The sequence below is a fragment of the Pteronotus mesoamericanus genome, unplaced genomic scaffold (assembly GCF_021234165.1).
Source record: "Pteronotus mesoamericanus isolate MK-2021 breed Mesoamerican mustached bat unplaced genomic scaffold, CSHL_Meso_final contig_25, whole genome shotgun sequence".
NCBI classification, from domain to species: Eukaryota; Metazoa; Chordata; class Mammalia; order Chiroptera; family Mormoopidae; genus Pteronotus; species Pteronotus mesoamericanus.
In genome coordinates this window covers 28,264,360-28,289,948 of record NW_026555105.1, presented here as the reverse complement: position 1 = coordinate 28,289,948, position 25,589 = coordinate 28,264,360, and the positions used below count along the sequence as shown (strand labels likewise).

The window sequence follows — 25,589 nt, the reverse complement described above, 5'->3', positions numbered from 1 at the left end:
TTCCAAAGTACGGGGACAAGTTCAATCTGACTTTGCCCTCACAGACACTCTGCGCAGCCTAATTAGTTAGTACTGGTGTACTCAGTTTACAGAATGGGGGGTCACAGAAGGCCAGGGCGGCTGTGTGACTTCCTCAATGCCATGCAAACCTTAGTGGCTGAGCTGGCACAAGGGCCCCAGTCCTGCCACCCCAGTGCTTGCTCTGCTCTCAAGATTGGATGTGAAATTCTCGTACCTCCCATGGAAGCCAGATGCCAAGTGAGAGCAGACATTTTAGCAACCTTAAAGCAAGAACCATCATAACATAGGTATGTAGTTATGATGGCTCTTATCAACCAACTGTCCAACTTTAGCTCCATCATCCCCTCTGCATAGGGAAGCAAAGTGGCGCGTGCTGCAGCCCAGGATATCCCAAACCGACGGCATGTTAAGTAGTTCTGAGTGAAGATGGAGGATGCAAGAGGAACGAAGGCTTGACTCCCCAGACCCAGACTTTTCTTCTGGAGTCACCAGTGCGATGGTTTTCCCTGCTCAGCTATCACTTTGCATTCCCTGGCAGGAAAAAGCAGTTGAACCAGTGTGCTCAGCCTCCCTGCATCATCAGCTTAATGACTCATCATTCTTTGTGGTACTTGCAAAGCCCAGATTCGGCGGAGACTCCGGGAACAAAAGTGCACCTCCTTGTCTACTAAGGATTCCTACTGGGCACCTTTCAGAGGTCCTGTAGGGGCCTATAGGCAATGAAAGGACAGTGCTGGTGATACCTGATGAGCTGCACCGAAAGTCTGAGGTGGGGGAGGTGGGGGAAGGAAAGAGGGAAGGAGGGGAAGAGAGAGATTGAGAGAAGTGCTTAGCAGCTTACTATAACAACGGGTATTACTGTCTTCAGATTTTTTTTCTTTATATATAAGCTCTGTAGGATGTTCATTAAGGCATATAAAATATCCAAAGGGGTGATTCAGAGCAATATCTCTAACATCTCTTCCTTCCGATGGAGACTTTAGGTGTCCTTTGCATATGAATGGACTCATTTTCCCATGAATGTTCTTGTGGTTCACAAAGTGTATTTTGGTCATTGTAAGCAGGTGTTTTCATTACCAAATTAAAAACAAAATGAATCTAACCTGGCTCTGTCACATTTGAACCATATTCTGCAGCAGAGAATCAGTTCCCAGATTCTCCAGCTTCTTGTTGCCGCTGGTGGTGACAGATTGCAGGTCAGAGTAATCTGCTCTTGAATAGAGGATGTCTTCTTAGAGACTGCAGCAGCAATGTTGGAGGGTTAACTGGATAAACTGATTCAGAGGTGGAGGAAGAGCCTGAAATACTGTATGCTTGAGCCTGCTGATTGCAGATGTATTTATTTCTTCAAATTGCTAGGGTTTGCCTGTTTGTAGAGGTCATGAGCCTTTTGTCTGAACTCTCTCCATGGGAGCTTGCCATATATTGTGTAAGGCAGAGAATTTGTGGAAAATAGATTAGCAAAAACATTAAATATAGTGCATGACTTTCTGCTACGTGCAGTTTGGAAATCCAGCAGGCGGCCCTTCATCCAGAACTTCGCCTACTTCCTAAGCTGTCTGCATTAGGGACTTAAGGAGACACATTGATGTATTAGGTACCCCCAGGGCCTGCTCATGACCACAACTCATTGACAGTAATAGTGCATACTTTCCTCTCTCACCAAAATGGAACATCAGCTCAAATTGTGTGTTGTATTCCTTTGTCATCCAGCCATAGTGATTCTAATAGGGCCACTTCACTTTGTAAGTGAAAAGAAGTAATTGGGAGGAAACTGACCATGGTTGGGCACATGTCAGACACAGTTGTGCCTCAAGCAGGGACAGGAACTACTGTTTCATTAGGGTGCAATTGAAGATGAAACAGTTCCCTAACACCCAGCAATCTGAGAGTCAGACTGGAGCACTCAGCACAGCAGACACCTCATAGGGAGTCACAGAGGCTGGAAACTCGAGGGTGGAGACACAGGAGCCCATTGGCCATGGGCCAAGGTGTCTGTCCCCATCTGAGGGCCAGCAGGGACTACCATCCGCAGTGTCCCTGCCTGAGGCACGGAGAATTTAATTGCAGAGCATAACCGGAGGGACAGATGAGAGTAAACATACAATTAAGTCACAGGGTTTAATGAATCCCCTTCCCCTCATCACCAGGCTCGAAAATTTTACTGCAGAGAAAGCCAGCTACTGATTCTCTCTGGAATTCTTTTCCTTTCCCAAAGCCAAGGCTCGTCCTTGTACAGTACCATTTGCGTCAAGTAAGGGCAATTTGAGATGTCCTTTCCTTGCTCAGGCCTATGATTCATTTGTATCCCCCATTTGACTTCTATAGAGAAAGCGGCAACCAGTCTGACTTTTTCATGTGGGAAATGAGCAGTGTCTTTGCTTTGCTGTACCCTGAAAAGGTGTATTGGAGCATCACATTTGAACGCTGAAACCAGCTGCCTCACAGCCCCCATTATTCTGAGGGAAGTGGAAAGAGCGACTCTCCATCCCTCATGGAACATTCCGCAGTCCCCATCCTGTGGGCGCATGCACATGCACACACACACACTCAGTTCTGGACGATCCAGTCATGGCCTCCCTGTCACTAGTACAGATGGCCATGGTAACAAATAGATGCTGAAGCAGGGTTTTTCCCCTTCTTTTCTCTCTCTACCCTCCCCCCACCAAGCTTGTTTCTCCAGCCTTGGCATAAAATGGTCAAATGATGTTCTACTGCAGAATTCAATTTCACAGTTCAGTTAGGTCCTTGATTACACTGCCAAATTCAGATTAATGTGCATTTAACGAACATGGATCAGGGGAATTCTGGCTGACAGCCAGCTGTAATCAGAGCAATTGATAGCAGTGTGGAGTTTTATGCCCTGTCCACCCCAGCGCACCACTGGTGAAATTGATTGATTAAATGAATTCATTGCTATAATTATGTATAATTCTGATACATCACAAGCCTGTGTCTGACCCTACCCTTGGAGATGTTGTTCGCATTGTAGAAGGGTAGTTTGGCAGAGTTGTTAACTGGGGATTATTTACTTCCATATAATACAGCCCTTTTTTTTTTTTTTTTTTTTTGCCCTTCTTACTTTTTGATTGGGTTCAAATAGAGACATGAAAAAGCACACTTCTTTAAGAATTAATTTATATGGTGTACTAAAAGGCATCAGGAAACTAAAAAAGTGAATGGACCTCATTAGCCATTTCAGAAAAAGAACCAAGACTGCTTGTACTTTCTTTCAGTAGTTTTCAAGATTCCCGTAGAGAGAATTCCTTCTCGGAATGTATCCAGTTTTCAATGACAGTTAGTGGCCTTGGAACAGCAGCTAAGCAGTTTAGCAGCCTGGGTGATAATTTGCAAAAACGATCCAGTCTTCTCTTATTACATCTTGCCATATGGAAACCCCTCTCAAAAGTGCGCAGACCATGGTCTCATTTCTATGAGGTTAGTTTTTCACAAAATCACAGGACTGCTCTCTTTGGAGGAGTGAGGAGAAGTCTTCCTAGTCTTTTTTTATTGTTTTCACTCCTGCAGAGCAGATTCCCAACCCCTACTTGGGCTCCTGTGCCCTTGCAATAGGTCTTCAAAGGTAGACTACATGCTTATTTTGGAAATGGTTGGATAGTAGGAGAGTACATTGGATTTGTTTATGAAGTGTCTGTACCTTTCACTTGTCCAGTTCGACTGCATTGTGGTTTCAGTAAGTGATTAATCCCTACATCTCTCTCATGATGCCACAGGCCTGCTCACATGGACTTTGCATGTACTCCTCTTTTTCCTAGAATATACTTGTAAATAACGTTGTAGAGAAGGTTGCATAATTCAAGCTCTATTTCTTTGCAAGTCTTTCTTACATGCATGAACGTGTGTATGTGCAAAACAGTACATATGGACAAATTCATCATTTATGTTTCATTCACTTCCAAATATAGTACGTCATAGGAAAGACGATTTAGAGTAGGACAATTAAATAATTATAACAGTTTAAGAGCCATGTAAGGAATGTCAAGAGGGCTTAAAGCTGGGCTTTCTTTTTTGGAAGAATCCATGGAAGAAAGATTGAGCATTGTTGTGGCTGAACACAGAATTCTGCTGTGGCCAAAATGAAAATAAAAGCGGTGAATCATATACATAGATGATCAACTTATTATGCTGTAGTGATTATTCCTTTTTTGTATATTTTGACCTGATTTCTCTAAGCCAACACTGTTTAAAACAAAACAAAACAAAACAAAACAAAACAAAACAAAACAAAACAAAACAAAAAAACAAAAAACACAATTTTTCTTGCATCTCTTCTCCAGACATTATCACCCATCATTTTCTGGCCCGGTTCTTGCATTCTGCACCAGGCTGCTTAGACAGACATCTGGACCCCCAGTGAAACGCCCTAACAGGCCTGAGCTCTGCAGTTGTCACTGTGCTCTGTGCCCACCTCTGTCTTGTCGCTCTCCACCTTCTGATCATTGAAAGATATCTCAGAACATATCAGGGCCCCAGGTTCTAAAGTAGCACTCTCTGTTTTTGAATCCCAACTCCATTTCTTAGCTTTGAGCACTTTGCGTGGCCTACTTAAATTCACCACACCTCAGTTTTCTTATCTGTAAAATGGAACAATTATGGGGCCTATTTAATTGTGTAACAGTTGTGTTCCATGAAGGATGGAGAATCACCCTTTCCACTTCCCACAGAGTCCACAGGGGCTGCGAGGCAGCTGGTTCCAGTGTTTGAGTGGGATTCACCAATACACCTCTTCAGGGTACAACAAAGCCAAGAGACTGCTCATCTCCAACATGATAAAGCCAGACTGATTGCTGCTTGCTCTGCATAAATCAAATGTGGGACAAAAGTGAATCATAGAATTAAATGCAACCATGTACTACAACAAGTACTTAGGACCGCCTGTGGCACATGGAAAGCACTCAGCAAATGTCAAGTGTCATTATTAACATTGGTATAATGTTATCCTTGCAGGATAGGCTTGTAACAGAGTACTTGATTAATGAAAAGGGCCCAATAAAACACCCCTGCATTTTATCAAAGAGAGAGGGTCTAGCCTTGATTTTACACATCGGGTAAGTGAAAACCAATGATAGAAATGCCAAAGCAGGGAAGAAAGCAGGCCTGTGGTACCAGTGTGCCAAGCACACAGAACATCTAGATCCCCAACCCCCACCCCGGGAGGGAAGGACTGACCTGAGTGGAAGAACTGGGTGGTGAAATCTTCTTAGGGCCATAGGGCCACTTGCCTTGGGCTACGTGGGAGCAGTTTCACCTCCCTGAGCCTCAGTTTTATCAACAATAAAATGGGATAAATTGCCCCCTGAGTGACTGTAAGAGCAAAAAAGAATGAGGCGTGCCACAAACGTGCAAGCCAGCGATACTCGTCGTTAAGACCCAACAGAGGCCAATGGGTCAGTGGCATGGTGGCCTTGAACAGGGTTCCTCGTGCATTTATCCTTCACAAAGTCAGTTACTTCCCCACCGTCTCCTCCTTGAGTGGATGAAAGCCCGGAGGGAAGGTCACATGTCCCCTCACTCGAGACTGGCAGTCAATTGTCCTTTGATGAGTACACCTTGAGTTTGGTTCCAAAAATTGTCTCTTGTGATAGTGGTTGCTCCTCATCCATTGTTTTTTTATGAGTTTGCACCTTTTATCAGCAGGTATGAGAAACAATGGCACTGTTTTGTCTCAAAGACCTAATTGCAAACCGAATACGTTTAGCTCCCAGCACATAACTGCATTCTGTATGTCTGGAAATTGTCCCATTCATGCAGGCAAGCTTCCTCTCCCTTAGGCCCCGAGCCGGCTGGTAGGCCTAGACCCTGGCAATGCTGCTAATATTCAGGGAAGAAGTGTGGCCTAATGCAGTGTGGAGTGGTGTTTGCAATTCCTAGAGGGTACAATTCTTTTATTTTTAATACATCTTCAGAGATAAGTTTTCCAGGCTTGTGGGGAATGAATTCTATTTTGCTTAAAGTAAAGAAGCAAATCCTCCAAGGAGACACTGGAAGATGGTAGCAACATTATGGCTCCCAGGACACACTTTCAAAATAAAAATAATGCACCTCTTTTCCATTCACATGCTGACCTGTGAGTAGTGTGAGTTTGGCTAATCTTAAACTTAATTTAAAGGAAGAACCCAATTGTTTAATTTATACTGACATTTTATTCCCTCTGCCCTCATCGTTCAGATAGGTAGATAGATTGAGAGAGATACATAGATATAGATATAGATGATATAGATATAGATATAGGTATAGATATAGATACAATGTCAGTTTTCCTTGTGTATGACCCAAAACCAGGGGCTTAGAAAAAAAAAACAGCTTGATTTTGAACATAGCATTTTAATTATAATATAATGTTTAATATATTATAATTAAAGGAAACTTGTCTGATTGTTTTGAGGATTAACATATAGGAATATATGTGTCACCCATACATTGTACATATTCAGTAAATGCTAGCTATTTTATTAATATTGTAGTTAGTATTTACCTTTTCTTTTAAAAAGAAAGTTACCTTTTCTTTTATTCCCACTGCTGTGCTGAGCATTTTATATAACACCACCACCTAGAATGTATTGGCCAGTCACTGTCTGAATCCTCTGATGTGTTTTCAATCCTCTAGAGTTCACAGTGACCTAAGGAAGTAGGAATTACTCTTATTACTGTCACTTTACAGATGAGAGAACTGAAGCACAGGGAGTTTAAATAACTTGCCCAATGTCACAAAACTTGTAAACAGCAGAGAAGAGGATTTGAGCCTAGAGTCTGATTTCTTGAACACTAGGTTGCTCTAGGTTGCCACAGTGAAGCCTGATAAAAGCCCTGTGAGGGAGGTATTATGATCCCCATTTTACAAATGAGGAAACTGAGGCTCAGAGAGGCAAAGTGACTTGACTAAAGCCAGCAGAGTCAGAACTTAACCCTAAGAATGTCTCTGAAAAGGATGTGTTCTCTTTGCTGTGCAGTCAGGACAGGGCCATGGCTCAGCAGCGCCCTGGTCACCGTTGCTTGGTGGGAGGCTGGCTGAGTGGCGGGTTCACCTGTGCGTGGCGGACTCACCAGAGTGTGGTGCTCTCAAGGCTGGGAGGGACTGCATGACTGGCTGTGCACCAGGGCAGCTCTGCCATGTGGGAGCCAATGAATGGTGCCGAAGTACTGAGAACTGTGCCATGGTGGCAGGTTTAAGGAGCCCACTATGTGCAGATCTCACTCCCTTGCTGGTGGACTAGGCCTCTAATCATGCCATGTGATGGCACAGGAGCTTAGGACGCCAGTCTTCTCCAGACGACCACCATGTTGCCGGGTCCAGTGAGCAACGTGCCCCAGCCTACCTCACTTCTAATGGTGTTTGACATGTCTATTACTTTTCTTCTCAAAATACTTTCCTCCCTTGGCTCTAGGATACCTTCGTCCCTTCCTTCCTTTCCTATATCACTGGCTACTCCTCCTCCTGCTCTTCCTGGTCTCTCCTTGGACCCTCTCTTACACATACAACATCATGGCTTGTAATGCTAACTTAGTACTGATCAGATTCATGTCTTTAGCCCCAGCTTTCTCTGGACTCAAAGCATGTCTAAGTCACTTAAGCGACATCTCCATGTGGATGCTTAATAACTCTCTCAAACTGAACAAGACCCTAACAGAACTCTGTTTCCCCTTCCATGTATTAGTTATCTATTGCTGTGTAACAAATTATCCCAAACTTAATGACTTAAAGCAATAATAAACACTTCTTATCTCACATCCTTTCTGTGTATCAGGTCTCTGTGACTAGGTTAGTTGGGTGACTCTGGCCTGAAATTGTAGTCAAGATGTCAGACCTAGCTACAGTCTCCTGAGGGCTTGGCTAGAGCTGGATCACTTTCTAGACGGCTCTCATGGCTGTTGGCAAGAGGCCTCAGTTTTTAGCTGGTTTTTGGCAGGAGGCCTTGCTACTTGGACCTCCCTGTAGGATTCTTGAGTGTTCTCATGACATGGCAGCTGGAGAAAACCAGAGGAAGTGACCTAAGAGAACAGGTCAGGAAACCACAGTGGCATTTTTGGCCTCAGAAAACACTGTCATTTCTACCATATTCTTTTGCTCAAGTGGGCCTGATACAGTGTAGGAAGTGATGAGACAAGGATATAAATGTCAGGAGGCAGGGATCCTTGGGAGCCATCGTGGAGGCTATTACTGCACCCCAAAACTTACTGCTGTCCTTGTGCTTTTCATATTATTAAATGGCCTGTTGCTCAGGCCGAAATCCTCGGAGTCACCTTTGATTCTTTTCTTTCAGATTCTACTCCAGTCCATCAGCAGCTCCTGTCAGCTCTATCTTCAGACCCTACCCTGGATCCCACCACTCTTCCCCGCATCTGCAGCACCTGCCCTAAGCGCAGCCCACATTGACTGCAGCAAGCTAATTGACATCCTTATTTCTGCTCTTACTACCAAAGTTTCTTCTCCAGCAGTCAGGGTCCAGCTGTTACTCCTCCCTGCTCAGCACCTTCCAGTGGCTCGCTCCCACCGCACTCAGGGAAATGCCCAGCATCCTTGCCATGGTTGACATGATCTGGCCCTTGCCTTGTTCTCTGTTCATTTTTCCAAACTGCCTCCCTCTCCACTCCAAGGGAGCCTCCATATTGTTCTTCAAGACTATGTGTGCTTCAGAATCCTACCTGTGCTCCTTCTGGATGGACCGCCCCACATACACATACTCATAAGTTTGTTCCCTCACTGCAGCCAGGTTTCTGCATGAATGGCACCCTCTCAGGGCAGAAAGCACTTTCCTGTCCAATATGGCAGCTTGTCACTTTCAATTCCCCTCCACAACTCTGCCTTATTTTTCTTATTACTACTGAACCATACACCATATATGTATTGGTTTACTTGCTTATCATCTATCTCCTTCTCTGGTAAATAAGCCCCAGGAGAGCAGACATACCACACATTTTTATTATAACTGGACCTTCCCACAGCATCTGAAATAATGCCTAGCATGTATTAGTTGCTCAAGTATTAATTTGTAGAATAAATGCATCAATGAATGTAAGACCTGGGAGCAATTAATTCACCTAGAACAGTGCTGACCAATAGAGCTTTGTGCAGTGGTGGAAATCTTCTCTATTTGTGCCATCTGATGTGATGACTGTTAAAAAAAATACTTCAAATGTAACTAATATGACTAAAGAGCTGAATTTTTAAATATTAATTTGATTTTAATTAATTAGCCCCATGTGGTCAGTATCTACCATATTAGAGTAGATCTAGGCCTTTGGGATGGATGGGGTGGGGAGGGGGCATGTAAATGTCATTTCATGTACATCCCAGTAGAGTGGTAGAGACTTCCCAAGGCACTGTGTTAAAAAGGAGCCTGAGGTACAATCAACAGATCTTTTTTTGAGCACCTTCTGTGCGTCTTGTACTGTGTTGTCATCAGGAGCTTACAGAAAAGAGTTTGTTGATTAATGAGCACTTTCTGTCCTGGGCAATGAGGTGAACATAGTGTGATGTGGTATGTTCGCCACCTCTGATCTCAGTTATTCCAGGGGTGAATGGAGCTCCCTCCTGATTTCAGGAAAGGGATGATTGTGAGAACCTGGACCTAGTGTCATATGAGTGTCTCACTGGATTTCCCTCCCCCTGCTGTGTCTGCCCTCCCCAAAGTCTTGCAAATTCCCTAATCCACTCTTCAAATCAGAGGGAAATGTTCTTCGCTGGAGTTTCTTTGAGGGCTGACCAAATTTCTCTTTCACCCACAAGCCCCTGCAAATTTTGATTATTCTCAACTATTTTGTACTTAGTGAGAACATTACCTACACTAGCCGCCTGCCCCCACCGCGCCCCCGCTTATCCATGGTTTCATTTTCTGTAGTTTCAGTTGTCAGCCACCATCTAGAAACATTTAATGGAAAATTCCCAAAGTAAACAACTTCAGTTTTAAATTTAACTATCCTGGGTAGTATGATGAGATATCATACCCTCCCACTTTGGCCCACACGGGGTGTGAATCATCCCTTTGTCCAGCATCTCCATGCTATATATACCCAACCCCTGCCATTAGTCACTTAGTAGCCATCTTGGTTATCAGATCAACTGTCTTGCTGATCTTTGTGCTTGTGTTTAAGTAACCCTTATTTTACTTAATGGCCCCAAAGTGCAAGACTAGTGATGATGGCAGTTTGAATATACAAAAAAAAAAAAAAAAAAAAAGCCCATAAAATACTTCCTTTAAGTGAAAAGGTATGTATGCATAAGAAAAAACATATATTGTGTTCTGTACTACCCAGGGTTTCAGGCATCCAGTGGGGTTCTCAGAGTGTATCCCCTAGGGATGAGTGGGGGCAACTGTAATAAAAAGCTGTTGGCACAGGAGCCATGCTTTCCCTTTTGCATATATCTGCTATGTCTATGATAGGTGTGTGACTAGTACTACTGCCCTCTAGTATGGAAGTTCAGGAAAGTGTGTGTGTGTGTGTGTGTACAGAGTGAGATTTTAAGGGATTGGTTCCTGTGATTGTAGGGGCTGGAAAGTCTAGAATATGCAGGGCTGGTTGGCAGGCTAGAAATTCTAGCAGGAGTTGATGTAGTCTTGAGTCCAAGGACCATCTAGATGTAAAATCCCTCCTGTTTGGGTGACCTCAATCTTTTCTCTTAAAGCCTTCAGCTGATTAGATGCAGCCCACTCACATTAAGGAGAGTAATCTGTTTTACTCAAAGTTTACTGATTTCAATGTTAATCACATCTAAAAATTATCCTTACAATAATAACGAGGCTAATGTTTAACCAAACAGCTGGGTACCATAGCCTAGCCAAGTTAAAACATAAAACTCACCTTTCATTGGCATTTACCCCTCCCCTATCTCACTTCTTAACTCCAGAGACCATGTTCCACTGCTTACATTCAAATCCAGTTCTCAGAGTCTGCTTCTGGGGAGTTTGGTAGGGAAAGGGGAAGAATGAGCCTGGATGGCAGGATTGGAGCTCAGATAAAGGGTGGAAGCAGGGGTGACCCAGGACCTTGAAAGGTAAGCTTCACCCATGACCAGGTTGTGCAGTGATGCTCTTCCTCAGAGCAGCCATGTGTTAGCTCACCAACCAACTGGCTGTGGCATTCAGATGTAACATGAGAATATTCTCCATCCTTGTCTGTCTTCCCAGGTGGATTATGATCGAGCACAGATGGTCCTCAGTCCTCCACTGTCAGGGTCCGACACCTACCCCAGGGGCCCCACCAAACTACCTCAAAGTCAAAGCAAAGCGGCCTACTCTTCAAGCAGCCACCAGTACCCATCCGGGTACCACAAAGCCACCCTGTACCACCACCCCTCCCTACAGACCAGCTCACAGTACATCTCCACAGCTTCTTACCTGAGCTCTCTCAGCATCTCATCCAGCACCTACCCCCCACCCAGCTGGGGCTCCTCATCAGACCAGCAGCCCTCCAGGGTGTCCCACGAACAGTTTCGGGCTGCCCTGCAGCTGGTAGTCAGCCCAGGAGACCCCAGGGAGTACTTGGACAACTTTATCAAAATCGGGGAAGGGTCAACCGGAATTGTGTGCATCGCCACTGAGAAACACACAGGGAAACAAGTCGCAGTGAAGAAAATGGACCTTCGAAAGCAGCAGAGACGAGAACTGCTTTTTAATGAGGTAGATGACATGTTCGGGTCATCCTTTCTCACCTAAAAACACTTATTTCCCATTTCAAAAATAGTACATATGCATTTTAAGACATGAGAAAATGGTGAAAATCTAAATACAAAAGTAGCGTTCCCCATGATCCTTCCTTCTGGTCTCTTTCTATGCATGTATGGCTGCTACCATTATAAGGTATTTCATGTGTATAAGCCACTCTGCCAAGCATCGATCTGGTTTGATTCTCACAACTCAACAATTTATTTCTCCTAGCTACTCTCAATCAATTACTCACAGCACAAATGTCACCCCAATAAAACAGGAAGCCAAATGTTGCTGTCATAAGTCAAAAAGTATCTTTCCGTTTGCCCAGGTTGTGATAATGCGGGATTACCACCATGACAATGTGGTCGACATGTACAACAGCTACCTTGTCAGCGATGAGCTCTGGGTGGTCATGGAATTTCTAGAAGGTGGTGCCTTGACAGACATCGTTACTCATACCAGGTAAGTTTCTTTATTATCCAGACAAACAATTCATGGTATTTATTATTCTCCTTCAGGGGGAGGCCTCAATGATTATTTTTATGAACTCTTCATAAATTGTAAGCACTTTGAAGTCAAGGACCATGCCTACCTCTTCCTCTGTATTCCCCAAGTGCCTATGATAACATCATGTACATATAGTTCATTCATTCCATTAACATTATCTTTGCCCTCCAGAAGTTCATTAATACCCATTGATTTTTAAATCAGCTGGCTTCTGAGAATGAAGTTTTGGTGACAAGTAGTAGAATTTTTCATTTATACATAGATATCTAAAACTAAATTTCATTCTCCCAAGTTTCTATGCCATTGCTATGTGTTGGTACATGAAGGGTACCTGGGGAAGGAAGAAGCAGGTAGAAGATTAGTCAAAGTTTTATGTCATAATAACAAACCTATATAACACAGAGAAATTCTTTGATTCTATGTTTAAATAGTCTGGCAGGTAATAATGGTTAGGTACCATTGTTACATACTTCCCTGATGTGTCAGTTTCATCAAGTGTTTATAAATCACTTTTCATGTGCTAGGCTCTTTCCTACATGCTGGGGATACAAAAGACACAAAAGACTAAGGCTGAGAAACATTCCCTCAAGGAAGTCACAGATTAGAAATAAATACATTATACTACCTGTGCATAATTAGAAAGGAATGTAAGTAGCCTAAATATAAAGAAATTATATAAGTCAACATCAGGAAAACAAATGATCCAATTAAAAAATGGACAAAGGACCTGAATAGATACTTCTCCAAGGAGTACATACATGTGCCCCATAGACACATGAAAAGATACTCAACATCACTAGACATCAGAGAGATGCAAATTAAAACCACAATTATATATCACCCCGCACTTGTAAGAATGGCCATCATTACTAAGTCAACAAAAACAAGTGCTGGAGAGGGTGCAGAGAAAAGGGAACCCTAGTGCACTATTGGTGGGAAGCAGACTGGTGCAGCCACTGTGGAAAACAGTATGGAATTTCCTCAAAACACTAAAAATGGAACTGCCTTTTGACCCAGTCATTCCACTGCTGGGAATATATCCTAAGAATCCCAAAACAGCAATTCAAAAGAACCTATGCACCCCTATGTTCATAGCAGCGCTATTTACAATAGCCAAGTGCTGGAAACAGCCTAAGTGTCCATCAGTAGATGAGTGAATAAAAAACTGTGGTGCATTTACATAATGGAATACTACTCAGCAGAAAGAAAAGAGGAATTCCAGCCTTCTGCAACAGCATGGATGGAGCTGGAGAGGATTATGCTAAGTGAAATAAGCCAGATGGTAAATGATAAATACCATATGATCTCGATTATAAAGGGACTCTAATGAACAAAATAAACTAGTAAACAAAATAGAATCAGAGGTATAGATAGAATCATGGAACGGACCGGCAGCTGTAAGAGGGGAGGACGGAGGTGGGGACTCATTGAAAGAAGGTGAATGGATTAGTCAAAGAACATATATGAAGAACCCATGGGAATGGGCAACAGTAAGGGGACTGATGATGGGAGTGGGAGGTGTGCTGGGTGGAAGAAGGCAAAGGAGGAAAAAGTGGGACAACTGTAATAGCATAAACAATAAATTTTTTTTTTTAAAGAATAATACCTGAATATGTCTATCAGGGAGAGTCAAGAAAGATTTCCAATATAAGGTGAAATCTCAGATGGGTTTTGAGAGAAAAATAGGAGCTTGCTAAGACAGAAAGTGGGAAGAAAGGGGCATTGAAAGAAGAGGAAAGAGTATATGCTAAGACAGTACTTCTCAAATTTTAATATGTAAATCCCCTGTGGACCTTATTAAAATATAGATCCCGATTCAATGTAGAGGAGTATAATACTCTGCATTCTAAAAATCTCCCAGGTGATGAAAAAAATCCAAAGGGGGAACAGGAATGAGTGAGAGGGAGCAGGGTCAGTGTGTGGGGCCTGAAATAACAGCCGTGATGAAGAGCAACCAGCAGCTGTCCTGGGCAAACTCTCTCCTGTCTTCCTCCATCCTGGGGCCTCTGGCACGGTGATGAGGGGTATCCTGAGAAGGGATTTAAAAAGTAAAGAGAACAGGACTTCTGGTCAAGAATGAGGCATAGGTAAACACGCTTCATCTCCTCACACAACTACAGAAAAAATTACAACTGGGCTACAAAACAAATATCATCCAGAACCATCAGAAAGTGAAGCTGTATGGAAGTCCAGCAATAAAGGATTTAAAGAAGCCACATTCATCTACACGGGTAGGAGGGGTGGAGATGCAGAGACCACAGACCGGAGACCAGAGGCACAGAGAGGGGAAGAAGGGCGGAGACAGCAGAGCGGAGTGGATAGGGGACAGAATTGGGAGTCCCAAATCCATGTGTGGTAGATAAAAATCAGGAGGGATACCTCAGGAGTAAGGGATTCCAGCCCCAAACCAGACCACCCAGCACAGGGTTCCAGCACCAGGTAGATAAATCCCCATCACTTCTGGCTATAAAAACCAGTGGGGGTTGGGACAGTGGAAGAAACTGCCAGATTCTCAGGAAACTCCTCTTAAAGAGCCTGCACAGACTTAGGACTTATGCAGACCCACCCCCTCTGGGATTCAGTGCCAGGGCAATAGCTGGAAGGGAACAAGTGGCATAGTGAAGTGACTGGAAACAGGGAGAGTGCTGAGGGACAGCTTCCTGTCAGGTAAACCTCCAGAAGCCAGGCAGCAGCATTGTCCCCTCCATGAGCCCTCCCCTACACAGAGCCACAGAACAACACCACCATATCTGAGACTCCATCAACCTGTTTCACATAGGTTGCCCCACCCTGGTGATTATCTGAGTCTCTGCCCCATCCAACTTAGAGCTGCATTTTTCTAAAATAGGCCACACTACTAAGACAGAGTCAAAGAAGCTCTACCTAATACACAGAAACAAACACGGGGAGGCTGCCAAATTGAAATGGCTCAAATTGAAAGAATAGAACAAAATTCTAAAAAAAAAGAACTAAATGAAATGGACATAACCAACCTATCAGATGCAGAGTTCAAAACATTGGTTATCAGCATGCTCAATAAACTCATTGAGTACGGCAACAGCATAAAAAAGATCCAGGTAGAAATGAAGTTTACACTAAGCGAAATAAGGAAAAGTCTACAAGGAACCAACAGTGGAGGGGAGGAAGCCAAGAGTGAAATCAACGATTTGGAACATAAGGAAGAAAAAAATCATTCAATCAGAACAGCAAAAAGAAAAAAAGAATTTTAAAAAATGAGGATACGCTGAGGAACCTCTGGGACATCTCCAAACATACCAACATTTGATTCATAGGGATACCAGAGGGAGAAGAGGAAGAGCAAGAAATTGAAAGCTAATTGAAAAAATAATTAAAGAAAACTTCCCTAATACGATGAAGGAACTAGACACACAAATCCAGGAAGCACAGAGACTCCCAACAAGATGGACCCAAAGAAGACCACACCAAGACACAGCATAATTAGAATGCCAAAGATTAAAGATTAAAGAGAGAATCTTAAAAGCAGCAAGAGAAAAGCAGAGAGTTACCTACAAAGGAGTTCCCATAAGACTGTCAGTTGATTTCTCAAAAGAAACTTTGTAGGCTAGAAGGGACTGGCAAAAAGTATTCAAAGTGACAGAAAGCAAGGACCTACAACCTAGATTACTCTCTCCAGCAAAGCTATCATTTAGAATGGAAGGGCAGATAAAGTGCTCGCCAGACTCCTTTAGCTTTACCAAGGAGTTCTTCATCACCAAGCCATTATTATATGAAATGTTAAAGGAACTTATTTAAGAAAATTAAGAAGATCAAAACTATAAACATTTAAAAGGCAACAAATTCACATCAACAACTGAATCTAAAAAACAAACTAAGCAAACAACCAGAAAAGGAACAGAATCATGGATATGGAGATCATTTGGAGGGGTATCAGCTGGTAGGGGAAGAAGAGTGGAAAAGGTACAGGGATTAAGTAGCATAAATTGGTAGGTACAAAATAGGGCGATGTTAAAAATAGTATAGGGGATGGAGAAGCCAAAGAACGTATATACACAGCCCATGGACATGAACTAAGGGAGGGATTGCCAGAGGGAATGGGGTTATGGAGTGGAGGGGGGCCCAGGGGGAAAAATTAGAACAGCTGTAATAGCATAATCAATAAAAAACAGAGTCTGGCACATATGACACCACTTTTTTATTATAAAATCTTTTGTTATAAAATCATAAGCATGTAATTCTGTAACATATCACACTCAAGCACACCATATGACATTTTAGGTAAAATGTTCAAATTGCTGTCCATCTCACATGAGACATTCATGTAACATACCAACCACACTCAAGCAAGCCTTACTTCTGCTGGACCCTGTATATTTAAAACATTAAAAAATCAATCAATTAATAAATGATAATCTCCCATTGATACCAAAGCTTGTAGTTCATAGACCACATTTGGAGAAGCAATGTTCTGGGGGACAGACATACAAAATGCTACATGTGGGAAAATTTAATTTCAGTCTTGCTGGTAAGTAAAATGCTAAAGAGTTAAGAGAGGATTGTCATGAAGGAGAAACATTGAATATTTGCTAATGTCACTGAAATGGCAGCCAAGTCATTAGTGAATCCAGATGAACAACAAAGAGGGGGAAGGCAAGGAAGCAAGAAAGAATGGGGAAACCCTGTGAAGAATAAAATATGCCATTATTTCCCCACTAAAATGAGACCAAGTTTCAATCATGACCCCTACAGCCCCCAGTCTTTAAAACAGTAAAAACAAAAGGGTACTGAACTTTTTTCACCAACATTTCAGCTGGCCGACTCCTGGTAGTGTAGCCATTGACATGCCTATTCCCCAAATATGTAAGAGCATCTTATTTTGTAGAAACAAATATGCTGAAGAGACCTAAGAACAACACAAATGTAACTTACATATTAAAAAATTAATAAAAATATATCTAGAAGAGAGCCTTTTTTTCTTGCATTGGTGAGCTTCCAATAGCCACACATGTCTCTAGAGTTCTCCCTTTCTCAAAGTTCTTTTTAATTCTTATTTTGTATCAAATGCATAAGGTTCAGATACATCCCATCAAGGAAATCACAGATTAGAAATAAATACATTATACTACCTGTATAATCTCCCTTGACACCAGAAATACCTTCTTCAGAGGGGTGCAATCATGAAATGTGGGGGCACATGTCCAGTGCTGTACTTGCCTTCCTCATTGCTATGGTCCACCTATTAAAGTATCATCCTTTGACACTTAGTTATTAGGAACTAACTTGGTCCAATTTCCTTCTTGACAGAAGAATCTGGAGCATAAGAAACCTTCAGTTCTCGAAGGAGGCAGAGAGAGGGCTAGTGAGAAGCAGGGCAAGTCTCAGAGATCCAAAGGCCACTTTGAGTCCTGCCTTGGAGAGAACTGTGGTTGCCCCCATTTCCAAGATGAGAAAAAAGAGACCGGTGGAAGTTGAAGGACTTGCTCAGGGTCACTTAGTAGGCACACCTGGAACCTTGACACTATTCAATACATTCTCTCTGCAGGCCCCCAGATGTCTGGCAATACCTAAGGAATAGCTCATAAGAGTCCAAACAAGTACATTTTCATTAATGATCAAAACAACAGCAAATGGGCATCTCTGGCCCTCAGCTTCTATTTGGCACCTGGCACCTTCGTGCCCAGCCTTAGGTTCTACAAATCAGATCCCAAAGACTTCCTTTTCCTTGTCTGTTGACTTTCCAGACATGGGCTGGTTCACTAGAACACAAGGGAGCTGCCTCTCTTGATCATTTCAAAGATGTTCTTAATTCTGTCCTTGCTTCTTAAATGCTATTTTCTTTCTAGAATGAATGAAGAACAGATAGCTACCGTGTGTCTGTCGGTTCTGAGAGCCCTCTCCTACCTTCATGATCAGGGAGTGATTCACAGAGACATAAAGAGTGACTCCATACTCCTGACGAGCGATGGACGGGTAAGATTTTCATGTTTGGCCTCCATGCTTCACCTTGTCACTTCGTCTGTCATAGGTATTGTTCTCCTAAGAGTAGTTCCTCATGATTCTGGTTGTTTAGTCACAAGTCTCCCACTGTTCTTCCCGACGTCTTATAGAAAGGAAATCACTGTCCTCTGTGTCATCCTGTTAGTCAGAATTATCTGGGACTTGAATTTGATGGATAATTTTCCAACCTTAACAATGAGTACAGGAAGTAATGAAAACTATGGAAATTTCTTTTTCTGCCATGTTCTTACTTTTGTTGGAGGAGATGATTTCTAGGGCTTTGTCTGCCCTGTTCTTGTGACTATGCATGTCTGCAGTATCTGTCAGAGCCCTTGGAGGAAACAGATGCCACATGCTGCAGTGGTCCATTTGAGAAGTTAATAAGGTATGGGCAGAGGCAGAAAAGTTACAAGGATTAGAAAAGCATGTGAAGATAAGTGTGCTACTCCAGAATAGAGCTCTTATCTGGAGAGGTGAGGTAGGAAACTGGCTACTAGAACCTGGAAATAGAAATTGTCATGTAAAGAGGGCTGCATGGCAGGAGCCTGATCTTTGATGGAAGCCAGGCCACCGTGAACCTGCAGGATGGGAGCTCCGTGAATAAACATCCCAACCTCACTCTGTTCCTTCCTTCCAATCCCCTGTTGGTGCTCCCCACTGGCTAAGGCAAATCAGAAGTCATCAGTGAAGTCAACACAAGTTGGCCTCCCAGGACTCAGAGAAGGTAGGAGAATAGATCTAGGACAAACAGAAGATACTCATCACACGAGCATATCTCCAGGCCCAGGTATCTGCATTTCCCCTCACTGCAACCCCCTCAGGGGATACTGTTGAAGCTCATCAGTCCCACCATGGTGCCAAAGGACAGAATTCAACAGTCAAGATGAGAATGAGTTGACATTCCAAAGAAGGCTTAAATGGAAGAGTTTCGACGAATAGATTTTTACTACTTAGGTCCTTTTAACCTCCCTGAAACTTCCACCAGCAGTAGTAGTAGCCCGGGATGAAGGGAGCCAGCTGTCCCTTTCGTGACCTGTCTGCCCAGCAACCTCATCCATGTGGAAAACATTCATGTCACATCTGAACTTGCCCAGGAATGGTCAGAGGACAGCCAGAGGGACATGACCAAGTCCTTTGGCTTTTCTTCTTTTGTTTAAAAAAGAATTTTCAATTTTATTGCAGAAAATTTATTTTTCAAAAAAGTATGTTTACCATTGTGAGTACATAAAACAGTTTATTTTTGTATTATTTATTAATTATTGTATTACTTTCCATACAAACATTATATATATATATAATTACAAACTTGTGATTATGTTTAATGGGCAGTTTTCAATCCTGCCTTTTGCATTGTTCTGAAAACTTTTTAAAAGAGGGAATATAGCAGTCAGTTTTGCTCTATAGCAAACTACTCTCCAATTACTGGCCTAAAACAACCACCATATATTTGCTAATAACTCTGAGTCAGCATATGAGCTGACCTCAGCTCATCTCCGCTCCAAGTGGCATCAGCAAAGCTGTTTTATTTGTGGTCAGTCAACAGTTGACGGCCTCGGTCATTTGCCTGGCACTTGGCTGGCTCTCAGCCAGAACCGTGGAGCTAATAGCCACGTGTCACTGATCTCTCAGCAGACTAGCCCAGGCGTATTCATGTGCTGCCTGTGGCAAGGTTCCCAAGAGCAGCAACAGAGGCAAGCCCCAGTGCACGCAGATTTTTGAACCCACTACTTACGTCTTGTTTGCAAATGTCCCTTTGGCCAAAGTCACAAGGTCAAGCCTAGATGTAAGGGTTGGGGAAAAAGACTTTACCTCTTGATAGGAGAAGAAGCAAAGTCACACTACGAAGGGATGTGGATACAGGATACAAATAGGTTGCCATTTTTACACACTCTCCCGCAGAACAGGAGAGCTATAGGAAAAGGGGAGGACCCCTTCCCTGGCCTGACTCAGGGAAGACAGAGACGAGGCCCCACAACCTCAGAGCACAATTCGCAAAGCACTGAAACTGGTTCACAAATTGGCTCTGGGGACTGGTGCATGCAGAAAAAGACAAAGCAGGGCACTTTCAGAGCAGGCTTTCTTTCCTTGTTTCTGGAGATGGATGACAAAGGCTTTCTTGCTGTAAGTACATGTCAAATGCCAAAATCAGACATGAGAATAAAGTAATAATTCTTTGTTTAATCAGCTTACTTAAATATCTCCCCTCCCCATGATGTATTAAAGGTTATTAAATCATTCAGTATCATTCTCAAGGACAGAACCTAACTTTCAGATATTGTCTGCATCTCCATGCACCCAACAAACAATTCACAGGGACTGGTGCATTGTTAGTGCTTTTTGTATTACTGGTTTATTCAGTCACTCATACAATTAATATTACCTGAAAGTCAACAATGTACATGGGATGGTTCAAGGTCCTACGACGGAACAAAGCAAAATCACTACTTCATTAAGTTTATTAGGGGCATGAAGGTGTGTTAATAAACAAATAGATAAATACATAAATACATAAATAAAATCACCAACAGACAGGCGGTGATAAGTGCTACGGTTGCTGTAATTAATTTAAGCTGAGTAAAGAAGGTGGGATGGGGCACAGGGATCAGTTCTAGAGCCCAGTCAGAGAAGGCCCTTCTGAAGGGGTGGCATTATAGCAGAGACATCTGGGGGAGCAGAGCCTGTGGCTCTCAGGGATGTGATTATTCCAGGCAGAGGGTACAGGCTACACGTTGAGGGACCCAGTTTCTCTTGGCCAGAGTGCACTCATTCATATTTCAGAACAATGCACCATATTGACTCCAATGGGCTTCTTTAGTTTCTAGAGAGAAAGAAAACTTAATTTTTTTAGATGGAGTGTGGTTACTCTAAGAAAAGATTGAAAGTACAGTTTATACTAATCTATTAGAACACAGAGTTTTATAAAGAACATGGAGTTTGTTCATTTGTTGTCGTTGTAACAAATCACCCCAGCACTGGGAGTCTTAAAGCAAAAGCCATTTTACCATTCTCACATGACTCTGAGAGTTGGCTGGGCTCACCTCGTCAGCGCTGCTCTGACCTGTGGTCAGACGATGCATCTAGAAGTCTCTCCGAGTCACTTGTCAGGTAGTTGGTGCTTGCTGATAGCTGGGCACTCAGCAGGAGCTGTCAGCCGGGACACCTATGATGTGGCCGTGCCCTGTGGCCTTCTTGCAGCATGGAGGCCGGATTCCGAGAGTGAGTGTCCCAAGAAAATAAGGTGGAAGTGCACGACATTTTTATGACCTGGCCTCAAAATCACAGTGTCGCGTCCACCACCATCGTCACATCCCTTTCAGACTGAGAGTGGGAAGGGGGCGGAATGTAAAACCATCCTCAATGAGAGGAATTGAGTCATACGGTGAGAAGCGTTGGTGGACAGGGCAATATTGTTGTTGGCATTTCGGGAAATACTGTCTGTCACATAAGGTATCTTGGGTTCTCTTCATGTTGGGAGATGTTCAATATCATTAGCCCTTAGAGAAATACAAATTAAAACTAGAAGATACCACTACACATTTATCAAAATGGCTAAAATGAAAAGTAGTGATAACACCACTTATTCACACATGGCTGGTGGGAATATAAAATGATACGGTCACTCTGAAAAATAGGCTTTTCCTTTCAAAACTGAAAACGGACTTGCTATGTAACATATACTACAGAGAAATGGAAACTTATTTGTGCACATAAACTTGCACACAAATGTTTATAGCAGTTTTATTGATAATAACCCAAACCTAGAAACTCCCCAAATATCCTTGAAAAGGAGAACAGTTAAAAAGACTATGGTGTATCTGTACCATGGCAAAACACTCAAACAAATAAATAAATACAATAAATAGGAACAAATAAGAGATAGTTGGTGAACCTCAAGGAAAGCATGTTGAATTTTCTTTTAGAAAAAGCTAATATCTAAAAGATATGCAATGCATAATCCATCTATGTAACATTTATGAAATAATATTATATTATTTAGAAATGTATATTAGAAATGTACAACCAGCCGGGGTTAGGGATTAGGAGTGTGTGGTTATACAAAGATAGTGCGAGGCGGTCTCATGGTAAGGGTTCATTTGAGTGCTTGATTGTGGTTGTGGTTATAGAAGGCTACAATGTAATACAGTTGCAGATTATATATGCACATATATGCACTTCAGATTTAATTGATGAAATCAGAAGAAGCTCTATGGACTATATCAACAGCGATTTCTTGGTGTTGATATTGAACTATAGTTGTATAAATGCTAATATTAGTGAAGGCTAAGTGCACATTTTTTTGCAACCTCCTAATTATTTCAAAATTAAAAAAATTTTAAGATAGTGAATTGTTCAGATTTAAAAGGATAAATTCCTTCTGGCCTCTTCAACAACTGGAAGCGAAATTATTTGCTATCAACTGAAAGTATATTGTTTATTATTTGTCCATGACAGAAGTAATATCTAGTAAGTCACTAATTTGTCTTAAGCAAGGGGAATGTGGTGTTTGGAGTTTGAAAGGGGAAATAAATTGCATGTCACAGAGTAGTTGCAAGAATTACATGAAGAAATTTGTGTAAAACCTTAAGATGTAAATAAGGTACAAGGGAGATACTCAGAGAGAGGTTGATCCCCACCCCACCCTTGAAATTAAGGGTTGAATAAATTCATTCACAGTCTGTCCTTGGCCTGGGGCTTGGTCTGGTCCTGAAGCTCAGTTTGTTAGAGAGTCCTCTCCATACACCGAGGTTGTCGATTTGATCCCTGGTCAAAGCACAATGAATGCCTATTTATGCATTAAGTGGAACAACAAAGTGATGTTGCAATGTTTCTTTCCCTATTTCTCTTTCTCTCTTTTTCTCTCTTCCAAGTCCATTAAAAAATAGAGAGAGACACACACAAGTAATCTTTATGGGTTTTTCTTTTTTACTATAAATTGCCACAATTTAAAAAATTGGGAGATTTCACATAAAATTTCAGATTTCTGTCTTTTCTCCAAAAAAATCAAAGTATCTGATGGCACTGTGCCTGAATTGACACATGGAGATAATGGAGGTGGTGGGATGAGGGCGAGTAGCATGGGAGCAGGCACTGCTGGTCCCCCACCCAGAACTTCCCATGTCTGTGCTCACTAGCTCCTCCTCTAAATACCTGCATCTCTTTATGTGGGGATTTTCTCTGGCCACCCCCCATCGTTTGCTTTTCTATACAAGGCACGCTGGAAGTTCCAGGGAATTAACATCCACACTCCCCAGTAACAGCCAGGAAACAGATGATGAGAGCTGGTGTGTAAATAACGCAGCTCTCTCCCTTGGATGCAGTAGCTCTGAGGCACAGGTCCTCCACCGTCCCCCAGACTTCCTCAGCAGGATTAAGATCTAGCTCATACTGTGGTAACTTGCTGGGCAACCAACCCTTGACTGACTGCCTTCCCTTCCCTGTTATACTTCCCCATTTCACTGCAAGTGTTCCCTGTATCTCAACAGCACTGAATCTTTGTCTCAGGGTGTGCCTCTCTGGAGCCAAACTAACATGTCTGCAGACAATGCAAGGTGTCTATGCTCCATCTCCCCTGGGATTTGAAAGGAGGGTAAAGAATAGGTAAGGGGGATAGGCTGGCAACCAGGGCTTTATGACTGTCCCATACCCTCTTTACTGTGCCCCTGACAATCAGCTGGAAGTCAAGGTCTCTTTTCCAAGGGTGCATACCCCTTGTTTTTAACATGGCCATTTAATTCATTGGTATTATTTGCCTTGCTCTCTTGGGCATTTGAGTTTTGTTGTTTCTCAAAATAACTAGAATTTTATAATTAGAAGACCTGGAAGTTATTTCCCAAATGCTCTTCTTAAATAGAGACTTCAGCCTAGTAAGTAGCTCCTTCCTTCTTTTTTTTTTAACAATTACATTTATTCTGTATTTTAACTTGCATCTGTAATTATAATTACTGGTATTCCTTATTTATGTAGATATAAGTTACTATCTAGTGTCCTTCCATCCTGAAAACTCACTTAATATTTCTTGCAGTGCTGGTTATGTATTAACAAATTAAATTCATTTCTTTCCAAGTGTCTCTGAGATACACCAAGTCTCTATCTGTCTTCCCTTCCCTGCCACTCCACAGAGGTTACTTTTCCTCATTCAGGAAACACAGCATGAGAAGTCCAGAGACTCAGACCTGAGTCCCATTCAAATAACTGTTGTACAATCTTGGGCAAGTTCCTACTGCTCTGCCCTCTGTCAAATAGCAGGGGGTCTGACTGAAGCCTCTGTGGTGTTCCAGCTTAGCCACCGTGATACCCTCCTCCTCCTCTTGGGCATGGCAGCTGAAGAAGTGGCCTGAAGCTGCGGGCATCATCATCTGTCTGGCCCCTTCTATTACTTCGCTCAGTTCTTTTGTCTTTGGGTCCCTGCTCTTCTTAAAACAGTTCTCAAACTCTAGTGAGCATCAAAACCTCTGGAGGCCTTAGCAAAAAACAAATTCTTATGCCCCATTCCCAGAGATTCTGATTCATTCAACCTAGGCAGTACTCAAAAACCTGCATCTCTAACTAAAGTTCCCAGGGGATGCTGATGCTACACATGTTGGGTACCATTGCCTTATAGGAAGCACTCAGGAACCAGGCTCAAAGCATCCATGAAAAAACGTGAAGCAGGTGCAAGAACTCTTTACGGTATGTGCAACTTACAGAATGTGGGTTTTACATTCTATTTTAAACCTGTAGTTATCTTGTGGATAGTCTCTTTTGCCCCGCCTCCCACGTTTCTGTGGGGCCTCTGATTCTTAGCCAGGACACATTGAAATGGAAAGGATCACAGATCTAAATAGCAGCTTTGCCTGAGTGCTAAGCCCTAGTTCCTTGTCTGGCCCCATTGAAACAAGTTCCATCTCTTCCTTTTAGGGGGCAGACAGTGTGTTAGCTACAGTTCTCTTAGTCTAACTGCATTAGCAGGACAAAGGTGGTTTCCTAAGCAGACGCATTGAACAATGCTATCTAAAATAAGGCTCAGCTTAGAGTCTATGTGATTTGCTTTTAGGATCTGCCTACAATGCCTTATTATACTCATTACTTGAGTTCTCATTATCTACTTGCAGAGTTATTTGGATGAATGTTGTGTGCAATTATGTTCTTTTAGAAAATTGTCTTTTTTGTACTTGGATGAGTGAAAAAATACACATGCAGAAGCACTTACACTCCTACAATAGAATAGGCCTAGCTTCCAAGTGTCGAGTTTCAATTTCTCTTCTTACATTTTGTCAGGGAGATAATTATTAATCTGACATGTTTGTGGTCTTTTTTTGCGTGTCCATAAAGAGAAAGCAACCCTATAGATATCGACATTAAAAAGTGCCAATACTGAAACGCAAATACATTCACCTTCTTAATCGTGCAGATTTCTTAAATTTACAGGCAAATAAA

At 42.5% G+C, this 25,589-nt stretch overlaps 1 protein-coding gene across 3 annotated transcripts in view; it reads left to right on the top strand.

The window, feature by feature from the left end:
• PAK5 (p21 (RAC1) activated kinase 5) overlaps positions 1 to 25,589 on the top strand; it is a 267,718-nt gene that overhangs the window by 231,763 nt on the left and 10,366 nt on the right. For all 3 annotated transcript variants that reach the window (XM_054574046.1, XM_054574047.1, XM_054574048.1), the window contains exons 5-7: positions 11,169 to 11,660; positions 12,019 to 12,152; positions 18,020 to 18,146. In XM_054574046.1, the coding sequence (XP_054430021.1) occupies positions 11,169 to 11,660; positions 12,019 to 12,152; positions 18,020 to 18,146 (753 nt within the window). The remainder of the gene's footprint in view (positions 1 to 11,168; positions 11,661 to 12,018; positions 12,153 to 18,019; positions 18,147 to 25,589) is intronic.